This window comes from Oncorhynchus clarkii, chromosome 12, assembly GCF_045791955.1.
Source record: "Oncorhynchus clarkii lewisi isolate Uvic-CL-2024 chromosome 12, UVic_Ocla_1.0, whole genome shotgun sequence".
Taxonomy (NCBI): Eukaryota; Metazoa; Chordata; class Actinopteri; order Salmoniformes; family Salmonidae; genus Oncorhynchus; species Oncorhynchus clarkii.
In genome coordinates this window covers 90,468,236-90,491,450 of record NC_092158.1, presented here as the reverse complement: position 1 = coordinate 90,491,450, position 23,215 = coordinate 90,468,236, and the positions used below count along the sequence as shown (strand labels likewise).

At 42.9% G+C, this 23,215-nt stretch overlaps 1 protein-coding gene across 1 annotated transcript in view; it reads right to left on the bottom strand.

Moving 5' to 3' along the window:
* Nucleotides 1-4,553: 4,553 nt before the first annotated feature.
* The window catches only part of LOC139421611 (sodium-dependent neutral amino acid transporter B(0)AT2-like), a 30,355-nt gene continuing 11,693 nt past the window's right edge, over nt 4,554-23,215 (bottom strand). Inside the window, exons 3-12 of the mRNA XM_071172669.1 lie at nt 21,716-21,873; nt 16,223-16,349; nt 15,755-15,930; nt 15,092-15,202; nt 14,441-14,682; nt 13,540-13,720; nt 11,295-11,496; nt 10,408-10,567; nt 6,843-7,005; nt 4,554-5,193 (exon numbers count right to left, since the gene is read on the bottom strand). Of these exons, the coding sequence (XP_071028770.1) occupies nt 4,858-5,193; nt 6,843-7,005; nt 10,408-10,567; nt 11,295-11,496; nt 13,540-13,720; nt 14,441-14,682; nt 15,092-15,202; nt 15,755-15,930; nt 16,223-16,349; nt 21,716-21,873 (1,856 nt within the window). The 3' untranslated portion in view covers nt 4,554-4,857. The remainder of the gene's footprint in view (nt 5,194-6,842; nt 7,006-10,407; nt 10,568-11,294; nt 11,497-13,539; nt 13,721-14,440; nt 14,683-15,091; nt 15,203-15,754; nt 15,931-16,222; nt 16,350-21,715; nt 21,874-23,215) is intronic.

The following is a 23,215-nucleotide window of genomic DNA, read 5'->3' as shown; positions in this document are numbered from 1 at the left end:
GTTTGTCTGTGATGTGTATGCCGAGGAACTTAAAACTTGCTACCCTCTCCACTACTGTTCCATCGATGTGGATAGGGGGGTGTTCCCTCTGCTGTTTCCTGAAGTCCACAATCATCTCCTTAGTTTTGTTGACGTTGAGTGTGAGGTTGTTTTCCTGACACCACACTCCAAGGGCCCTCACCTCCTCCCTGTAGGCCGTCTCATCGTTGTTGGTAATCAAGCCTACCACTGTTGTGTTGGACAACTCCAGTCCCCTGGAGCAGGAATGGGCAACTCTATTCCCCTGGAGCAGAGATGGGCAACTCCAGTCCCCTGGAGCAGAGATGGGCAACTCCAGTCCCCTGGAGCAGAGATGGGCAACTCCAGTCCCCTGGAGCAGGGATGGGCAACTCCAGTCCCCTGGAGCAGAGATGGGCAACTCCAGTCCCCTGGAGCAGGGATGGGCAACTCCAGTCCCCTGGAGCAGAGATGGGCAACTCCAGTCCCCTGGAGCAGGGATGGGCAACTCCAGTCCCCTGGAGCAGAGATGGGCAACTCCAGTCCCCTGGAGCAGAGATGGGCAACTCCAGTCCCCTGGAGCAGGGATGGGCAACTCCAGTCCCCTGGAGCAGAGATGGGCAACTCCAGTCCCCTGGAGCAGGGATGGGCAACTCCAGTCCCCTGGAGCAGAGATGGGCAACTCCAGTCCCCTGGAGCAGGGATGGGCAACTCCAGTCCCCTGGAGCAGAGATGGGCAACTCCAGTCCCCTGGAGCAGAGATGGGCAACTCCAGTCCCCTGGAGCAGAGATGGGCAACTCCAGTCCCCTGGAGCAGGGATGGGCAACTCCATTCCCCTGGAGCAGAGATGGGCAACTCCAGTCCCCTGGAGCAGGGATGGGCAACTCCAGTCCCCTGGGGCCAGAATGGTGTCACACTTTGACCCACACCTAGCCAACACGGCTGATTAAACTAATTACATTCTGAACTGAAGATCATGATATTGGAGTCAGGTGTTTTAGCTGGGGATGGGGAAAAAGTGTGACACCAATCAGGCGCTGGAGGACTGGAGTTGCCCATCCCTGACCTGGAGTGTGTTTGACTGCGGGACTACAAGTGTACCAATACTTCTAGTACAGTAAGGTTTCTGGCCATACTTGACACCATAGGCTTTGCCTTGTTAAACCATATTAACAACCAATGAAATAAGCTGTGTAATTACCATGTAATAACAGGGTCGTAAACAAGTTTTGGAAATGTCACTACTTTTAGATTCCCTTTTTCATATGAATTAGAATTTGTATTTTTTTCAAATAGTAATTTCAAACACGATTTAAATGGAAAAGCAGTGGAAGAGGACTGTAACTGGGTACATGTCTGGTATTAAATCATTCCATTTGTTATTTCATTACAGTTACTAATAAGGCCTAAGTCACGCTGTGTTTCCATGATGATGTTTGTTCAATCATTGTGAAGTCTACATCCCAGTTGTAACTGTGGAGGATTCTGTTCTCTCTGCAGTCTCCATTGCAGCTACTAGCTTTGCTTTGATGGTTATAGCTGTGCAGAGCACTTAGAAATCCCAGTTTATATCTAACGACATGAATGGGCAGAGCTGGGTGGTAAACTCACCAGGCAGGATCAATGAGTTAGCCAGTTGACCAGGGTAAACTCAACACTGAGAAATACAGTAACAGTTGACCTGGATAACCTCAACACTGAGAAATACAGTAACAGTTGACCTGGGTAAACTCAACACAGAAATACAGTAACAGTTGACCTGGATAAACTCAACACTGAGAAATACAGTAACAGTTGACCTGGATAAACTCAACACTGAGAAATACAGTAACAGTTGATTGTCTTGATCAAGTGTGCATAAACTCAGGCCCTCGACATCCACAGTCCTGCTAAGTTAGTGTTTCTCCCTGGTACTTATGATCAACTAATGATTGGCTGACCTGTGCACACACGTCGTTTCCCAGTGACAAATCAATCTCTGGTAACAAGGCAAGGATGAAAAAACAGTTATTTTCACACTACAGAGTCGATCTGAGCCAAGCTGAACTGGCCTGCAAAGGACAAGGTGGTAAGAATGGTTAGATGGTTAGGATCAGAACGACAGTGTGACTAGGTTAAAGGAGTAGAACCAGAACAGTATGGTTAGGATCAGAACGGCAGTGTGATTAGGTTAAAGGAGTAGAACCAGAACAGTATGGTTAGCATCAGAATGACAGTGTGACTAGGTTAAAGGAGTAGAACCAGAACAGTATGGTTAGGATCAGAACGACAGTGTGACTAGGTTAAAGGAGTAGAACCAGACCAGTATGGTTAGGATCAGAACGGCAGTGTGATTAGGTTAAAGGAGTAGTCTGCTTTTGAGGACTGAGACTTTGCACCATGGTCTCTAGATCATAAGAGAGGTAAAGTTGCAGCTCATTGAAAGTAAGAGTCAAAAATGCAATTCCTGTTTCAAGTAAGTGTTTCTTATGAACTGGATATACACTATGTCCAAAATATATTTTTAGATACTTAGCTCACTGGTTCTGCCCGGTGACCTGCCTCCTGATGGGGTCTCTCTAGCTCACTGGTTCTGCCTGGTGACCTGCCCCCTGATGGGGTCTCTCTAGCTCACTGGTTCTGCCTGGTGACCTGCCCCTGATGGGGCCTCTCTAGCTCGTTCTGCCCGGTGACCTGCCCCCTGGTGGGGCCTCTCTAGCTCACTGGTTCTGCCTGGTGACCTGCCCCTGATGGGGCCTCTCTAGCTCACTGGTTCTGCCTGGTGACCTGCCCCCTGATGGGGCCTCTCTAGCTCACTGGTTCTGCCTGGTGACCTGCCCCCTGGTGGGGCCTCTCTAGCTCACTGGTTCTGCCTGGTGACCTGCCCCCTGATGGGGCCTATCTAGCTCACTGGTTCTGCCTGGTGACCTGCCCCTGATGGGACCTCTCTAGCTCACTGGTTCTGCCTGGTGACCTGCCCCCTGATGGGGCCTCCCTAGCTCACTGGTTCTGCCCGGTGACCTGCCCCCTGATGGGGTCTCTCTAGCTCACTGGTTCTGCCTGGTGACCTGCCCCTGATGGGGCCTCTCTGGCTTACTGGTTCTGCCCGGTGACCTGCCCCCTGATGGGGTCTCTCTAGCTCACTGGTTCTGCCTGGTGACCTGCCCCCTGGTGGGGCCTCCCTAGCTCACTGGTTCTGCCTGGTGACCTGACCCCTGATGGGGCCTCTCTATCTCACTGGTTCTGCCTGGTGACCAGCCCCCTGGTGGGCCCTCTCTAGCCCCCTGATGGGGCCTCTGACAGACAGACAGACAGACAGACACGTAGGGTCAGAGCCAACAATAGGCATCAGGAGATGATGTGAATGTTAAGTTCCCTTTCAGTCCGTTCACTACTATTAACACTACTAACACACAGCTATGTGGATTGTACTGTTCCTCACTACCATCACATACTACAGGCCAGTAAAACCCCAGACACAAGGCATGTTCTTTTCTAAACATCCTTTGGAAGTTACTTTTGCAGGATCTTTGTTTATGGGCGGTTACTGGTCATACCGAGTACCACTGCACAACTTCCCCAATCTTTGCCCCAAATTCAGCTCCTTACTTTCTTGAACTAAGTTTAGCACCCTAATAAAAAAAACTGCATATCAGAATATATCAAATATATATTTTGTGGCTCTCTGGATCAGAGCCTCTACTTGTCTTACAAGAGTATTACTACGCAATATACAAGCTGGACTTTAAAGTCCTTCGCTTCCCTCAATACTCCTCACCTTCAGAAGTGTCTTTGGAGCAGAATCAAGTCAAACTACAAGAAACCCAAGAATACAAGTCATACTTATAATTGACCTGTGAGCAGCTAGTTGAAACTGTCATCACAGTTCAAGGAACAGGATCCTGGGTGTGTTAATACAGCACTTGAACCATAAGGCACTTCCTACAGTACTTATCAGAATAATGATAGGTCACCTATAATAAGGCACTTCTTACAGTACTTATCAGTACAATGATAGGTCACCTATAATAAGTCACCTATAATAAGGCACTTCCTACAGTACTTATCAGTATAATGATAGGTCACCTATAATAAGCCACTTCTTACAGTACTTATCAGTATAATGATAGGTCACCTATAATAAGGCACTTCTTACAGTACTTATCAGTATAATGATAGGTCACCTATAATAAGGCACTTCTTACAGTACTTATCAGTATAATGATAGGTCACCTATAATAAGTCACTTATGATAGGTTTTGTAAATAGTCAATTTAACTAGGCAAGTCAGTTAAGAACAAATTCTTATTTACAATGACAGCCTACCAGGGAAAGGTGGGTTAACTGCCTTGTTCAGGGGCAAAACAACAGATTTGTACCTTGTCAGCTCAGGGATTCGATCCAGCAACCTTTCAGTTCCCGGCCCAACACTCTAACCACTTGGCTACCTGCCACCCCAGGTCACTTATAATAGGTCCCTTCTGATAGTTCAATTATGATGTTACTTATGATAGGTGACTTATGATAGGTCAATTATGATACGTGACTTATGATAGGTGACTTATGATACGTGACTTATGATAGGTGACTTATGATAGGTGACTTATGATAGGTGACTTATGATAGGTCACTGATAGGTGTGCGTTGGCACTAAGGATACAGGTTATTACATTATGCTAATGTTAGGTTTCTTTGGTAATATGGATGAACGGTCATATACATTGTAATACATTATTAAGATTCACTATCAATTAAAAGTCTGGGGATATAAGTGGAGTCCTTTCCACTATTTCAGTCAAGAGACGCTCTCTCTCTAAAGTGGGGCTCTCTTTCCGACTGCCACTCTCCTCTCTTCGTCCCTTGATTCTCAAACCCCTCTCTCACATCGTATCCTCTTCCTCCTCCTCCACGTCTTCCTGTTGTGGGAGGAGTCTGTAGTGGTCAAGGCCCAGTGGTAGGAAGCTAGCCCTGGGTCGGCCATTATCCTCCACCGAAGGGGTATGCTGGGAGTTTGAGTCCAGGGCGTCGCTGGAGTTGCACTTGGTGTACCTCTCTCTGTCTATCTCCTGGCCCGCGAGCTCCCCCTCGGGGCCCATGCCACGGTTCTTCAGCCAGGAGTGGAAGTAGCCAACAGGGACAGGCAGGGTGGCAGCCAGGATCAGCATGGCCAACATGGCCAGGGCCCAGCCTGGGTACTCCAGAGTTGTCTCCGATGCCTGGAGAGGAAGACATACATTCTAAGGGTTCCAAAAGGGTTCTTCGGCAGTCCCCATAGGAGAACCCTTTCTGGTTCCAGGTAGAACCCTTTTTGGTTCCAGGTAGAACTCTTTAAGGTTCCATGTATCACCCTCTGTGTTAAGGGTTCTACATGGAACTCAAAAGGGTTCTTCTAGAGGCAAAATAAACGCACACCTATTTTGGCGAGGTGCTGGCCAGCGGAGTAGAACACTTGAACAATTTATAATAATGAATAACCAAATAACCAACATTTCGACAGACAAGCTGTCTTCATCAGGGTATAATAATACACACTGCAGGGTGACATGATCTTTTTCAAGGTCAGTCTCAGAAAAAGAAGCATTCTTGCCTTCTAACTACCCACTATTCAAAGTGTTCTGAACAAATTAACGGAATCGTTCACAAACATTGGCACATCCTAAGATCCGATGATCGTCTCGGTAATGTGTTTTCGGACCTTCCCTTGATCGTATTCTCGCGGGGCAGAAATCTCAGAGATTAATTGGTAAACTCTGATTTACCCACACCAAGATATCCCTGCAGAACATCTATTTGTGCCCCTACTGGATGGAAACTACAAGTGTAACGGCTGTGCTCAATGTAATGGCACTTATAAATGTCGATCCTTCAAACACCCACAAACAGGGAAACAGATCCCAATCAAAGGTGTTATCACATGCTCCACTAAGGCAGTTATTTGTCTTATAACTTGTCCTTGTGGTAAAAATTATGTGGGTAAAACAAAACGCAAATTAAAAGTGTGTATCTCAGAGCATCGTAGCACCATTAGGTACAAAAACTCGACTTACCCAGTTGCGGCCCACTTTTTGGAAGCAAACCACTCGATTCCGTCCTTACGTTATATCGGCATCGAACCCTAGGAGAGGGGGTGGTCTCGACAATTTATTGTTAAAAAGACCCTTGCTCCCTTCGGTCTCAACGTAGACTGTGATCTGAAGCCATTCTTGTGATTATTGTGATTTTGCTGTTATAAATGTTTGTAGGCTTATGTAGCCAGATTGCTTCTATGATCGTATGCTATCCATTCATGTTTTTGGTATGTTATTTTTATATCTGAGAATTAACCAATGATATCAGGCCACACCCAGCTATGATTACAGACACCTGTGTGTGTCCTTTGACACTATATAAACTAGGCACCCTGCAGTGTTTGTCATTACACCCTGATGAACACAGCTTGTCTGTCGAAACGTTGGTTTTTAGGTTATTCAATTATTGCATCTGAGCTCCTACAATGTGCGGCACTCAAAAGGGTTCTACCTGGAACCAAAAGGGTTCTACCTGGAACCAAAAGGGTTCTACCTGGAACCAAAAAGGGTTTTTCAAAGGGTTCTCAAAATGGGACAGTCAAATAACCCTTTTAGGTTCTAGATAGCACCTTGTATAGGGGGATGAGAGCGAAAGAGAGAGAAAAGAAAGAGAGAAAATAAATAAAGAGGGAGGGAGGGATCAGAAGAGAGTGAAAAAAGAACATGATTGTAATCAAGCAATTGAGAGGAAAAATGTACTTCAAGGAAGTTAGGAAGGTCAAAAGGAAGGAAGGAAAGGAAACCCTCCATCTAGCCAGCCAGGAACAGGGACCAGGGCCATTGTAGGGGTATCTCACCGTGGTGTGGTTCCAGGCTGTGTAGGTCGGTCGTTTGAAGACCATTCGCAGTAGACTTGCCGCCAGCAGGCCCACCATAGCAAACAGACACACGTACTTCCACAGGTACTTATACAGCACCGGGGGGCGCCATTTCAGCATGATCTCAATGTCATCCAAGAAGCTAGGGAGGAGAGGAGATGCTAGATGTGTCGTCATCACAGATGCTGAATCTCAAACCAACCCCATATAGCCTCTAGCCCGCTAGACTCTTGTGGAGATGTTAGAGGATTAGATAGCTGTCCACAATATGGCAACAATTCCACTCAGCCTATCAGAGGCTTGGTTGTACTTCAGATATCTCTGAACCTGATTTAGCTTTGAGACATTTTGCAGATGTCTTCAATACTATTGCGGATAATCATGTTCCCTTCAGAAAATGAAGGGTTAAAAGTCAATCGAATGCCTGGTACACTCCGGAGGATGCAGAAGTCATTCATAAAACAGTTGATGTTTGGGTCAAGGCCAGGGACACATGATTAGGCCTGGACTGGTAAGTTTTTAAGCAACTGAGGAATCATTGTCTAAGACAAATCAGAAAGGCTAAATCTGATCACTATGTAAGTTGTCCTTGATTAAGGCTGAACTCTGATGCCCGTTCATGGTTTCATGATTATCTTAGTGACAGAACTCAGGCCATCAAAATTGATGGGGTTAAGTCTGAATGTCTTGAAGTACATAAAGGTGTACCACAGGGGTTATTTTGGGACATATTCTCTTCACTATTTATATAAACACCATTGGTCAATCTGTAAAAAAAAATTCAACTTCATCTATATGCGGATGATAAGAATTTGTTCTTAACTGACTTGCCTAGTTAAATAAAGGTAAAAAAATGTTTCTTCTTTTTAATTATGTATGCTAATGCCCCAACCGTTAATCTGTCTGTGTTAAAACTACAGTAAGATTTTATAGCTATTCTGGAATACCTTGCTGATTTAAAACTTGTGCTTAATATGGGCAAAACGAAATACATGTTGTTAACAAACTCTCGTAAGAATTTTTAAGATTAACTATATGTTCACTCATTAGATCGAACGTGCTCCCCCATATGACAGATTACTGCACCTGTACATAGCCCACCTATAATTTAGCCCAAACAACTACCTCTTTCCCTACTGTATTTATTTATTTTATTTATTTATTTTGCTCCTTTGCACCCCATTATTTCTACTTTGCACATTCTTCCACTGCAAATCTACCATTCCAGTGTTTTACTTGCTATATTGTATTTACTTTGCCACCAAGGCCTTTTTTGCCTTTACCTCCCTTATCTCACCTCATTTGCTCACATCGTATATAGACTTGTTTATACTGTATTATTGACTGTATGTTTGTTTTACTCCATGTGTAACTCTGTGTTGTTGTATGTGTCGAACTGCTTTGCTTTATCTTGGCCAGGTCGCAGTTGTAAATGAGAACTTGTTCTCAACTTGCCTACCTGGTTAAATAAAGGTGTTCTCAACCTGCCTACCTGGTTAAATAAAGGTGTTCTCAACTAGCCTACCTGGTTAAATAAAGGTGTTCTCAACTAGCCTACCTGGTTAAATAAAGGTGTTCTCAACCTGATGAATTTGATTTTATATTCTTGAAGCCCAATTCAAAAACCGTATTGGACATGATCCAGAAAGTAGACAGGATCGTACCGTATTACGGAGGGACACAGGATCGTACCGTATTACGGAGGGACACAGGATCGTACCGTATTACGGAGGGACACAGGATCGTACCGTATTACGGAGGGACACAGGATCGTACCGTATAACGGAGGGACACAGGATCGTACCGTATTACGGAGGGACACAGGATCGTACCGTATTACGGAGGGACACAGGATCGTACCGTATTACGGAGGGACACAGGATCGTACCGTATTACGGAGGGACACAGGATCGTACCGTATTACGGAGGGACATCACAATGTGACGTATTGGACATGATCCAGAAAGTAGGCAGGATCGTACCGTAAGAAAGGAGTACTGTACATCACTGGTATTATACTATTACACTGGTATTATACTGTACATCACTGGTATTATACTATTACACTGGTATTATACATTTACACTGGTATTATACTATTACACTGGTATTATACTGTACATCACTGGTATTATACTATTACACTGGTATTATACTGTACATCACTGGTATTATACTATTACACTGGTATTATACTGTACATCACTGGTATTATACTATTACACTGGTATTATACTATTACACTGGTATTATACTATTACACTGGTATTATACTATTACATTGGTATTATACTGTACATCACTGGTATTATACTATTACACTGGTATTATACTGTACATCACTGGTATTATACTATTACACTGGTATTATACTGTACATCACTGGTATTATACTATTACACTGGTATTATACTGTACATCACTGGTATTATACTATTACACTGGTATTATACATTTACACTGGTATTATACTATTACACTGGTATTATACTATTACACTGGTATTATACTATTACACTGGTATTATACTATTACACTGGTATTATACTATTACACTGGTATTATACTATTACATTGGTATTATACTGGTATTATAGTATTACATTGGTATTATACTGGTATTATACTATTACACTGGTATTATACTATTACATTGGTATTATACTATTACATTGGTATTATACTAGTATTATACTATTACACTGGTATTATACTATTACATTGGTATTATACTGGTATTATACTATTACACTGGTATTATACTATTACATTGGTATTATACTGGTATTATACTATTACATTGGTATTATACTATTACATTGCTATTATACTATTACATTGGTATTATACTATCACATTGGTATTACACTGGTATTATACTATCACATTGGTATTACACTGGTATTATACTATTACACTGGTATTATACTATTACACTGGTATTATAGTATTACATTGGTATTACACTGGTATTATACTATTACACTGGTATTATACTATTACATTGGTATTATACTATTACACTGGTATTATACTATTACATTGGTACTATACTATTACATTGGTATTATACTATTACACTGGTATTATACTGGTATTATACTATTACATTGGTATTATGCTATTACATTGGTATTATACTATTACACTGGTATTATACTATTACATTGGTATTATACTATTACATTGGTATTATACTATTACATTGGTATTATACTATTACACTGGTATTATACTATTACACTGGTATTATACTGGTATTATACTATTACACTGGTATTATACTATTACACTGGTATTATACTATTACACTGGTATTATACTGGTATTATACTATTACATTGGTATTATGCTATTACATTGGTATTATACTATTACATTGGTATTATACTATTACATTGGTATTATACTATTACACTGGTATTATACTATTACACTGGTATTATACTATTACACTGGTATTATACTATTACACTGGTATTATACTATTACACTGGTATTATACTATTACATTGGTATTGGTAAACCTGTTTGGACATCTTACCGGTCAGCTCCGTACACCCAGGCCACAGCGAATGTCTCAAAGACCACCACGATGATCAGGGGTAGGGTGGCAGAGTAGTCATCGAACATTGTCACAAAGTAGTTCCCTGAGCGCTGGGTAAACAAAAGTCCGATCACAAAGCCCAGGGCACAGCTGCACACTGAACCATAATGACAAAGAACACAGCTATTTAGTGACACACTGAATCATAATGACAAAGAACACAGCTATTTAGTGACACACTGAATCATAATGACAAAGAACACAGCTATTTAGTGACACACTGAATCATAATGACAAAGAACACAGCTATTTAGTGACACACTGAATCATAATGACAAAGAACACAGCTATTTAGTGACACACTGAACAATAATGACAAAGAACACAGCTATTTAGTGACACACTGAATCATAATGACAAAGAACACAGATATTTAGTGACACACTGAACCATAATGACAAAGAACACAGCTATTTAGTGACACACTGAACCATAATGACAAAGAACACAGCGATTTAGTGACACACTGAACCATAATGACAAAGAACACAGCTATTTAGTGACACACTGAACCATAATGACAAAGAACACAGATATTTAGTGACACACTGAAACATAATGACAAAGAACACAGCTATTTAGTGACACACTGAACCATAATGACAAAGAACACAGATATTTAGTGACACACAGACTAAATGTTTCAAAGACAGACAAAGAGCACAACTACAAACTAAAACTTGTTATATTTTTTGGTGTTTTAGTTTGTAGTTGTGCTCTTTGTCTGTCTTTGAAACATTTAGTTGAGTGTGTGTGCGCACGTGTGTGTACGTGGGTGCATTTGTGTATTGGGTCATTGGTGTGTGTGAACATGTCTGTATTACCTGTGAGCATGGTCCGGTGGCGTCCCAGCAGGCTGAAGTTGTCCATGAGGGGGGTGAGGATCCCCTGCATGGTGCCGAACATGGTGCTCATGCCCAGGTTGAGCAGCATGAGGAAGAAGAGCGTGGACCAGAAGGGGCTGGCAGGGAACTGGGCCATGGCCTCTGTGAAGGCAATGAACGCCAGGCCCGTCCCTTCCACACCCTGGGGGTTAGAGAGAGAGGGACAAGAGGGACAAACACTTTCATTTATGTGGAGTATGATGATATTTGTAACTTGTATTCTATGTGGAATATGTTGATATTTGTAACTTGTATTCTACGTGGAATATGTTGATATTTGTAACTTGTATTCTATGTGGAATATGATGATATTTGTAACTTGTATTCTATGTGGAGTATGTTGATATTTGTAACTTGTATTCTATGTGGAATATGATGATATTTGTAACTTGTATTCTATGTGGAGTATGTTGATATTTGTAACTTGTATTCTATGTGGAATATGATGATATTTGTAACTTGTATTCTATGTGGAGTATGTTGATATTTGTAACTTGTATTCTATGTGGAATATGATGATATTTGTAACTTGTATTCTATGTGGAGTATGTTGATATTTGTAACTTGTATTCTATGTGGAGTATGTTGATATTTGTAACTTGTATTCTATGTGGAATATGATGATATTTGTAACTTGTATTCTATGTGGAGTATGTTGATATTTGTAACTTGTATTCTATGTGGAGTATGTTGATATTTGTAACTTGTATTCTATGTGGAATATGATGATATTTGTAACTTGTATTCTATGTGGAGTATGTTGATATTTGTAACTTGTATTCTATGTGGAGTATGTTGATATTTGTAACTTGTATTCTATGTGGAGTATGTTGATATTTGTAACTTGTATTCTATGTGGAGTATGTTGATATTTGTAACTTGTATTCTATGTGGAATATGATGATATTTGTAACTTGTATTCTATGTGGAGTTTGTTGATATTTGTAACTTGTATTCTATGTGGAGTATGTTGATATTTGTAACTTGTATTCTATGTGGAGTTTGTTGATATTTGTAACTTGTATTCTATGTGGAATATGATGATATTTGTAACTTGTATTCTATGTGGAGTTTGTTGATATTTGTAACTTGTATTCTATGTGGAGTTTGTTGATATTTGCAACCTGCCTTTCTCAACAATGTATTGAAATTAAGAGGGTTTGAGTGACATAGGGGTTAGAGAGTGGTTAGATATGGGTTAGAGAGTGGTTAGATATGGGTTAGAGAGGGGTTAGATAAGGCTTAGAGAATTTGTTAGACATGGTTTAGAGAGGGGTTAGATATGAGTTAGCGATGGGTTAGAGAGGGGTAGGATATGGGTTAGAGAATTTGTTAGACATGGGTTAGAGAGGGGTTAGATATGAGTTAGCGATGGGTTAGAGAGGGGTAGGATATGGGTTAGAGAGGGGTTAGATATGGGTTAGAGAATTTGTTAGACATGGGTTAGAGAGGGGTTAGATATGAGTTAGCGATGGGTTAGAGAGGGGTAGGATATGGGTTAGAGAGGGGTTAGATATGGGGTAGGATATGGGTTAGAGAGGGGTTAGATATGGGTTAGAAATGGGTTAGAGAGGGGTTAGAAAGGGGGGTTAAAAATGTAATAGAGAAAGGGAGAGAACGAGGGAGGGAGGAAGGGAGGGGGGAGAGAACATGGGAGGGAGGGAGAGAACGGGGGGAACGAGGTAGGGAACGAAGGAGAGAACGAGGGAGGGAGAGAACACGGGAGGGAGGGAGAGAACGAGGGAGGGCAGAAGGGAGGGGGGAGAGAACATGGGAGGGAGGGAGAGAACAGTGGGAACGAGGGAGGGAACGAAGGAGAGAACGAGGGAGGGAGAGAACACGGGAGGGAGGCAGAGAACGAGGGAGGGAGAGAACACGGGAGGGAGGCAGAGAACGAGGGAGGGAGAGAACATGGGAGGGAGAGAACGGGGGAACGAGGGAAGGAGAGAACACGGGAGGGAGGGAGAGAATGAGTGAGGGAGGGAGAGAATGAGTGAGGGGGGGCAAGGTGTTAACAGGAGGTTGTAAGGGGTGAAGAAAGAGAGGGAATACAAGGTAGGGAAACAGTTAGAGCCAGGTAAAGACAGCTCCTTATAAATAACTTTCTGCCTACGACTCCTTTCTCCATTATTTCTGAAAATAGGATTTGAACCACAAGCCCCCTAAAACCTAATCTAACCCTCACCTTGCTCATCTCCTCATCCAGGTCACAGTCGGTGATGTTTGTCCCCACCTGGGAGCCGTAGTGATGGTACCACTCTCTGTAGTCAGGTATGGTGACGGAGGCAGGATCAGACATGTTGAACCACGGCCACCAGTGATGGTTGCTTCCATGTGTGGCCATGTCGTTTAACAGGCCCAGATTTCTGAAGGGTGGGAGGTGATGTAGTCGGAGCTTAGAATTATAAGGTTCCTTCTGTAAAAAGTTGATTCTGAGATAATTGGCTTTAAAGTTACCAAACCTTATTGTTTTGAATGGTGTGAGCAATTTCTATCTCATATCCTTATTCACTTAACAACATGAATTGGGGGGTATTTAGAGTACTATATAGGTAGAGAACATTGAACAGAACAAGAAAATGTCCAGAACTCAATTTGGGCAAAATTGCAGATAGAACATGATAATTCCAAGCTCTCAATATCGCAATTCCCTTCAGGTACATCGCTAATACTTTATTTGAAGGTATGCTTACACTCTTAGAAAAAAAGGTTCCGAAAAGGTTAGTCAGATGGACCCATAGGAGAACCATTTTGGTTCCAGGTAGAACCCTTTTTTTGGTCCCAGGGAGAACCCTTTTTGGTTCCATGTAGAAACTGGAACCAGAAGGGTTCTACCTGCAACCAAAAATAGTTCTTCAAATGGTTCTCCTATGTGGACAGTTGAAGAACCCTTTAAGGTTCTAGATAGCACCTTTCTTTCTAAGAGTGTACATATAGACATGTCTTGGATATGTTTCCATAATATTGACATGCTTTATAAAGGGATAGTTCATCCGAAGTAACAAAATGACATTTCTCACTCACTCACTCACTCACTCACTCACTCACTCACTCACTCACAATCCCCCCCTTGACTCCATACTTACTGGGTGATGCAGTTCAGGACAATGTTCTTGGCCCTGAAGCCCAGCACTACGAACACCACCAGTGATGCGAGCACTGAGGTCATGAAGTTGATGCAAGAGACCATGAGCGCGTCACGGTGACAGTTGTTGTGGATGGGGTTGTAGGAAGAGTAGGCAATCACAGAGCCGTAGCCCAGGCCCAGGGCAAAGAACACCTGTGTGGCTGCCTGCCGCCACACCTGCACCTCAGCCCAAATTTCTATCTGAGACAGAGAGACAGAGAGAGACAGAGAGAGAGAGAGAGAAAAGAGAGAGAGAGAGAGAGAGAGAGACGAGAGAGAGAGACAAAAGAGAGAGCGAGACAAAAGAGAGAGAGAGACAAAAGAGAGAGAGAGACAAAAGAGAGAGAGAGAGAGAAAGAGAGAGAGAAAGAGACAAAAGAGAGAGAAAGAGAAAGAGAGAGAGAGAGAGAGAGAGAGAGAGAGAGAGAGAGCATAAGACTAAATTCTATTCTATTTATATTCTGTCAATTCAGGAAGTGAATAGAAATTCTTTTTTTTAAAATTATTATTCTTGTTTTTAAGCATCTTTGTACATCTTTGAGATTCTACTTGTAATTAAAAGCGCAAAATCAATGAAATATATTATTATTATTGTTATTATTGTACTTACTTTAGGGTAGAACATGTAGGCGATTCCCTCCTTGGCTCCATCCAGCATCAAGCCTCTGACGAGGAAGATGAACAGCACAGCATAGGGGAAGACTGAGGAGAAATACATCACCTAAGGAGAAGAGAATTACAATTAGGAACCATCACTTATTTTAATGGAGATTGTAAAATATGTCTATGGATCTGGGAGAGGTTGTATTTCTCCAGCCCCACTCCTCAGCTGTATACCAGGACAGGTGGTGGGGTTGCCGCTTTGTTGTTTTTCCAATTTCAGAATGTATCTTTAACTTTACCTATAGGTAGATATAGGGCTGGGTTCATGGACACAGACTAAGTACCATAAGATATTGGATTAAATCAATATTTATCAAAAGACATTCTACATTCTCTTTTAAAAACTATACATGAAAAAAAAACATTTAACAAGACAAGGTCAACGAAGGAGGACATTAACATTAACATTAAACAATTTAAAAGTAACATTTGCCAAAAACAGAATTCAGTCACTTTCCTTCACAGCTAGCGTGTTAACTACTAGCCTACCATAATCATGGTTAGTGGTTGCCGGGGGCGACACTACTGAGGGTCAAGGCAGGTGGTGACCCGTTATACTGTTTGTAACATGCTATATGTTGTGAAAAAGATGAACTGAGAGCGTCCTTACCTTGGCAGAGGACTTGATGCCTTTGATCATGGCTAGACAGACGATGGCCCAGGCAGCCAGCAGACAGCCCGTCATGATGGGGTTAAACTCACCAGACTCATCGATGGAGTCTGTGATGTCTAGAGCCTTCCGGAACCAGAAGTATGAGGTTGGGGAGCTACCTAAGCATTCCTTTACTGACAGACAGAGAGAGCGAGGGATAGAGAGAGAAGGAGGGAGAGGAAGTGAGAGATAGAGAGGGGGAGTGAGAGAGAGTGAGTGAGAGAGAGGGAGAGAGATTTATAGTTTACATACACAAACCCTGCTTTTGTAGAATACAACGTGTCCATTACACATCTAAACACAAATAAGGAGAAGCATGATATGAACCACACACACACACACACACACACACACACACACACTTGTACAACTAACCTTGTGGGGACAAAATACTATACTACATGCACACACACAGCTAGTGAATACCAGTGTTATTGGTGGTCATGTTGATGGGACATTGCTCCCAGGGTAGAGGATACTGGAAGGAGTTGCCCATGTAGAAGAGACTCCATGCGATGATGACATTGTAGTAGAGAGCCACAAAGAAACACACCTGAGGAAGGAAGACAGGGTTAATGCAGTATTTAACATGCTAGCTGCACCTGAGGAAGGAAGACAGGGTTAATGCAGTATTTAACATGCTAGCTGCACCTGAGGAAGGAAGACAGGGTTAATGCAGTATTTAACATGCTAGCTGCACCTGAGGAAGGAAGACAGGGTTAATGCAGTATTTAACATGCTAGCTGCACCTGAGGAAGGAATACAGGGTTAATGCAGTATTTAACATGCTAGCTGCACCTGAGGAAGGAAGACAGGGTTAATGCAGTATTTAACATGCTAGCTGCACCTGTAGACTTCCAGTCATTGCAAATCAAATCAAACTTTATTTGTCACATGCGTCAAATACAACAAGTACCGTGAAATGCTTACTGACAAGCCCTTAACCAACAGCGCAGTTCAAGACGAGTTCAGAAAATATTTACCAAATAAACTCATGTAAAAAATAATAAAAGTAACACAATAAAATAACAATAATGAGGCTATATACAGGGTGTACCGGTACCGAGTCAGTGTGGGGGCTATATACAGGGTGTACCGGTACCGAGTCAGTGTGGAGGCTATATACAGGGTGTACCGGTACCGAGTCAGTGTGGGGGCTATATACAGGGTGTACCGGTACCGAGTCAGTGTGGAGGCTATATACAGGGGGTACCGGTACCGAGTCAGTGTGGGGGCTATATACAGGGTGTACCGGTACCGAGTCAGTGTGGAGGCTATATACAGGGGGTACCGGTACCGAGTCAGTGTGTGGGCTATATACAGGGGGTACCGGTACCGAGTCAGTGTGGGGGCTATATACAGGGGGTACCGGTACCGAGTCAGTGTGGGGGCTATATACAGGGGGTACCGGTACCGAGTCAGTGTGGGGGCTATATACAGGGGGTACCGGTACCGAGTCAGTGTGGGGGCTATATACAGGGGGTACCGGTACCGAGTCAGTGTGGAGGCTATATAAAGGGGGTACCGGTACCGAGTCAGTGTGGGGGCTATATACAGGGGGTACCGGTACCGAGTCAGTGTGGGGGCTATATACAGGGGGTACCGGTACCGAGTCAGTGTGGGGGCTATATACAGGGGGTACCGGTACCGAGTCAGTGTGGGGGCTATATACAGGGGGTACCGGTACCGAGTCAGTGTGGGGGCTATATACAGGGGGTACCGGTACCGAGTCAGTGTGGGGGCTATATACAGGGGGTACCGGTACCGAGTCAGTGTGGGGGCTATATACAGGGGGTACCGGTACCGAGTCAGTGTGGGGGCTATATACAGGGGGTACCGGTACCGAGTCAGTGTGGGGGCTATATACAGGGGGTACCGGTACCGAGTCAGTGTGGGGGCTATATACAGGGGGTACCGGTACCGAGTCAGTGTGGGGGCTATATACAGGGGGTACCGGTACCGAGTCAGTGTGCAGGGGTACAGGTTAGTCGAGGTAATTTGTATATGTAGGTGAAGTGTGGGGGCTATATACAGGGGGTACCGGTACCGAGTCAGTGTGCAGGGGTACAGGTTAGTCGAGGTAATTTGTATATGTAGGTGAAGTGTGGGGGCTATATACAGGGGGTACCGGTACCGAGTCAGTGTGCAGGGGTACAGGTTAGTCGAGGTAATTTGTATATGTAGGTGAAGGGTGAAGGGTGAAGTGACTATACATATAATAAAACTGCAAGTAGTAGCAGTTAGCAGCGCTAACGCTAGTTAACAATGGCTCGCAAAACTAAATTAAACTTCCTTCAAACTGTATGCAGGGACATCAAATCACAAAGTTCTCTGACTCTGGGTAAGTAATTCCTAAAGTATCACACTATCCCTTTAAATATTGTTATAGCAGCTCCCTGACATCAGCACTGACAGAATGAGTATGAATAGGGTGTCAGTGTTAAGCAATAGGGTGACGCTGGGCCAATTGTGCGCCACCCCATGGGTATCCCGGTCGCGGCCGGCTGTGACAGAGCCTGGACTCTTACCCAGAATCTCTAGTGGCACAGCGGGAGAGAGCACTGCCCCACTCAGGAGGCCCTAGGCTGTCAGTGTTAACCAATAGGGTGTCAGTGCATAAGTCATACTAACACAGGGGAGAGAGGAGTGTGCAACTACTTCTCACACATTAGAAAGAGATCGTTCCCCTAACCCCAGACAGACAGACAGACAGACACACACACACACAGACACAAACCTCTAGGCTTCTCGAGCCACACAGGTGTACGAGTCAGTTTGTTTTGTATCTCTGTTTACCAGACATGAGGTGACTAAAAAGTTAATTATGGAGTGATCTCTCACTATAACTATGCTGTTTCTATGACCTCCTGCATGGTTAAACAAAGTTGACTGATTCTGACTGATAGACTACACCAGTCTACTTCTGCAAGCTGTTCTGCTGTTCTTCTTTGCCTCAGGGCTTAAGGTTAGGTTCCAAACACGTCCACAGTCATTGGTGCAGGACCTGTTAACAACACTAGGAGCCATAATCACACTGTTGACTGATATTATGGATATTTATGCATATTCAAATATGCATTCTGCATGCATGGAGCTGTTTTTAACTTACCTGGAAATCTAGTCAACAGGTTTATTGTGTCGGGTCCTGGTCTATTTTTTTGCCTTCACCACAGATCTATAGCCTCAACATTAGGCCTTAACCGTCACCCTGGTGACAATGCTTGGCTCCCAAAACATTTCTGTCAGGCCAGGGAACAGCCTATGTTCCAGTGTTTCTAATTCCTGAGAACGTTCCTTTTGAAAACATTGTAGGAACAGTCTAGCAACATTGTGACAAATCAAGGGGCATGGAAGGAGGTTCCTTGTATTTTGCTCAATTGCCCTCAGCTATGTTTAGACGGTTGTAGTTCATGTTTTGCTGCGTTCTAGTGTACCATAATATATGGCTTTCTTATTCTTGACACTTCTCCCAGTCATATTTAAGGTTAGAACTACCTTTCTAAGTGTTATGATGCTTCTAGCTTGGAGTTGTATTTTTATGATAACATAGCTACAGTATTTCACTTTTGAATGTGTATAGTATTGCTTACTAGGTGTGTCCAATCAATTGTGTAACCACTCCCTCTTCCAATTAGGGCTAATTGGAAAATCTGTTCAAAGAGGACATTGTATTATTTCTTTGTACTCCCTGACGAAGGCCATGCAGCCCGAAACGCGTCAGATTTTTAAAACCTTGTTTCTATTGAACATGCCATACCAATAAAGGCCTTTTTCATCAATTATATGAAGAGTGCCTTGGTCCTCCTTTCTTTTTGATGACTAATTCACCCCTTTTACCAAAGAGCACCTTCTATCTCCCAAAATGTACTATTGTGTACCTTAGTAGCGCTTCCCTTCCTCCTCTTTCTACGAGGTTCCTTGTATGTTGAATAATGACGAAGTCAAAATGTTCCTTCAGCCATCGTCCAAATGTTTCTCATGACAAGCAGAAGAAATAAATAACATTTTCTTGTACCGCAACCAAACACCAAAATGGTAACCAACCAAACACCAGAATGGTAACCAACCAAACACCAGAATGGTAACCAACCAAACACCAGAATGGTAACCAACCAAACACCAGAATGGTAACCAACCAAACACCAGAATGGTAACCAACCAAACACCAAAATGGTAACCAACCAAACACCAGAATGGTAACCAACCAAACACCAGAATGGTAACCAACCAAACACCAAAATGGTAACCAACCAAACACCAAAATGGTAACCAACCAAACACCAAAATGGTAACCAACCAAACACCAAAATGGTAACCAACCAAACACCAAAATGGTAACCAACCAAACACCAAAATGGTAACCAACCAAACACCAGAATGGTAACCAACCAAACACCAGAATGGTAACCAGATGAAAGCAGTCCCAACCAAACACCAGAATGGTAACCAACTAAACACCAGAATGGTAACCAGATGAAAGCAGTCCCAACCAAACACCAGAATGGTAACCAACCAAACACCAGAATGGTAACCAGATGAAAGCAGTCCCAACCAAACACCAGAATGGTAATCAGATGAAAGCAGTGCCAACCAAACACCAGAATGGTAATCAGATGAAAGCAGTGCCAACCAAACACCAGAATGGTAATCAGATGAAAGCAGTCTCTGTGTGTGGTGGGAATGTGTATTGTTAGTTAGTTGAGAAACTAGTCCCTGTGTGTGGTGGGAATGTGTATTGTTAGTTAGTTGAGAAACTAGTCCCTGTGTGTGGTGGGAATGTGTATTGTTAGTTAGTTGAGAAACTAGTCCCTGTGTGTGGTGGGAATGTGTATTGTTAGTTAGTTGAGAAACTAGTCCCTGTGTGTGGTGGGAATGTGTATTGTTAGTTAGTTGAGAAACTAGTCCCTGTGTGTGGTGGGAATGTGTATTGTTAGTTAGTTGAGAAACTAGTCCCTGTGTGTGGTGGGAATGTGTATTGTTAGTTAGTTGAGAAACTAGTCCCTGTGTGTGGTGGGAATGTGTATTGTTAGTTAGCTGAGAAACTAGTCCCTGTGTGTGGTGGGAATGTGTATTGTTAGTTAGTTGAGAAACTAGTCCCTGTGTGTGGTGGGAATGTGTATTGTTAGTTAGTTGACAAAATGTGCATCCCAAATGGCACTCTATTTACCTATAAAGTGCAGCACTACTTTTGACCAGGACCTATTGGGGCTCTGCCTCTCTGGTCAAAAGTAGTGCACTACAGATCTATCATCTTAATTTAATCACTCTGTTGTTGCAGATCATTTTCCTGCACAGGAAAAGGAAACGCTCATTTTTGCAGGAAATGCTCATTTTTGTGAATTCAAATTTTAAAAAGGCTTCTAACGTTTGTAATTTCCACTTTAACATTTCAGACCTGATTTTCCCTACATAAATGTCCATTAATTATAATCCACATAATAATTGACATTTCCTGTTGCAGCAGGATTATTTTCCTGCTGTGAGAAGCAGGTTCAAATTAAGGTACGGCATCTGTACATACAGTATGAAATAGGGTGCCATTTGGGACCAACCCCTGTTGTGATCACCATGCAGCTGGAGTAGCCGATACCAGCCAACCTGTTGTGCTCACCATGCAGCTGGAGTAGCCGATACCGGCCATCCTGTTGTGCTCACCATGCAGCTGGAGTAGCCGATACCGGCCAACCTGTTGTTCTCACCATGCAGCTGGAGTAGCCGATACCGGCCAACCTGTTGTGCTCACCATGCAGCTGGAGTAGCCGATACCGGCCAACCTGTTGTTCTCACCATCTAGCTGGAGTAGCCGATACCATCCAACCTGTTGTGCTCACCATGCAGCTGGAGTAGCCGATACCGGCCAACCTGTTGTTCTCACCATGCAGCTGGAGTAGCCGATACCGGCCAACCTGTTGTTCTCACCATGCAGCTGGAGTAGCCGATACCGGCCAGCTTAGGGGAGATGTGCTTCCACACACCGATGCTGCCCTGACGGATACACTGGCCCGCAGCCAGCTCCATGAAGAACAGGGGAACCCCCACCACCAACAACAGCATGACATAGAGAACCATGAATGCGCCTGCCAGGAGAAGAGAGAGGGAGAGGAGGCAGAGAGTTAAAGGGGAAATCTGCAGTTCACTGTTTCGGTAAACAGCTGAGGGATGGGGTTGGAGAAATGTAACCACTCTCAGATTCAAAGACATAGCTATGATCCAAGGACTGACAATCCATAAGATTAAAACATATATAGTTTACAATTGCATTGTTTACAAACAAATGAACAAAACAAGCTTATTTCTTGAGTTTTGGAATTAGACAGTTGAACTAAGGTCATGAGGCATTTTTAAGTTATTGATAAGGGAATGTATATGTTTAGAGTAATAATAAGAGAATCTGAATGACATTAAGAGTAATGACTAAAGTATTTCACCCTAATAGTTACAGAAGCTTAGACAATGTGTTTAGACATAATTCTAGAATATTGTGAGTCAGTGGGAACATTGTGTTTGTGTGTGATAAAGAGGAACTTGACAACAGACATGTTTTGGTACTGTGAGACCAAAGACAGGAGATAAAGTTCCTCCACCCAGGGAGGAACAGATGCGCTTGTAGACTTGTAGGTGCTTGTAGGAGTTATATAAAAGGCTATGCGCATTATATGATTTTTAGAGCTCTCATGAATAAACTACAATGAACCTTTTGCATAAGCTGAGTCTTGGCCTAATTATTATTAAATTATTATTAAACCCAAGGTCTTACAAACCTCGGGAATTAGTCAAAGCTTTAATAATTGTTAGTTATTATCATTGGGATTGAAAATTCTCGTGCAAATTCATTACTTAAAAATCATACAATGTGATTTTCTGGATTTTTGTTTTAGATTCCGTCTCTCAGTGTACCTATGATAAATATTACAGACCTCTACATGCTTTGTAAGTAGGAAAACCTGCAAAATCGGCAGTGTATAAAATACTTGTTCTCCCCACTGTATCATGAAAAGATAAGTCCCAAAATGTATGTAGCAATCGCAGATTGACCCTTTAAGATACAAAGTTATGCCTCAGATGGAGAGATTCTGTAAGAGTTGAATGGAGATGGAGCTAGATAGAGAATGAATGGGGTTAACGAGAGAGAGATATTGAAAATATATAGATTTTTTTTTATTTAACCTTTATTTAACTAGACCCTCCCCTAACCCCAACAACGCTGGTACCATTGTGCCTTGCCCTACGGGACTCCCAATCACTGCAGTTTGTGATACAGCCCAGGATCGAACCATGGTCTGTAGTGACGCCTCTAGCCCGTTGCGCCACTCAAGAGAAAGAGACTGAATGGGGTTAGAGAGATAACAGATGGAAAAACAAGAGTGAAGGAGTCAGGGGAGGGAGAGATGCAACAATGGAATAAAGTAGAGAGGAAAA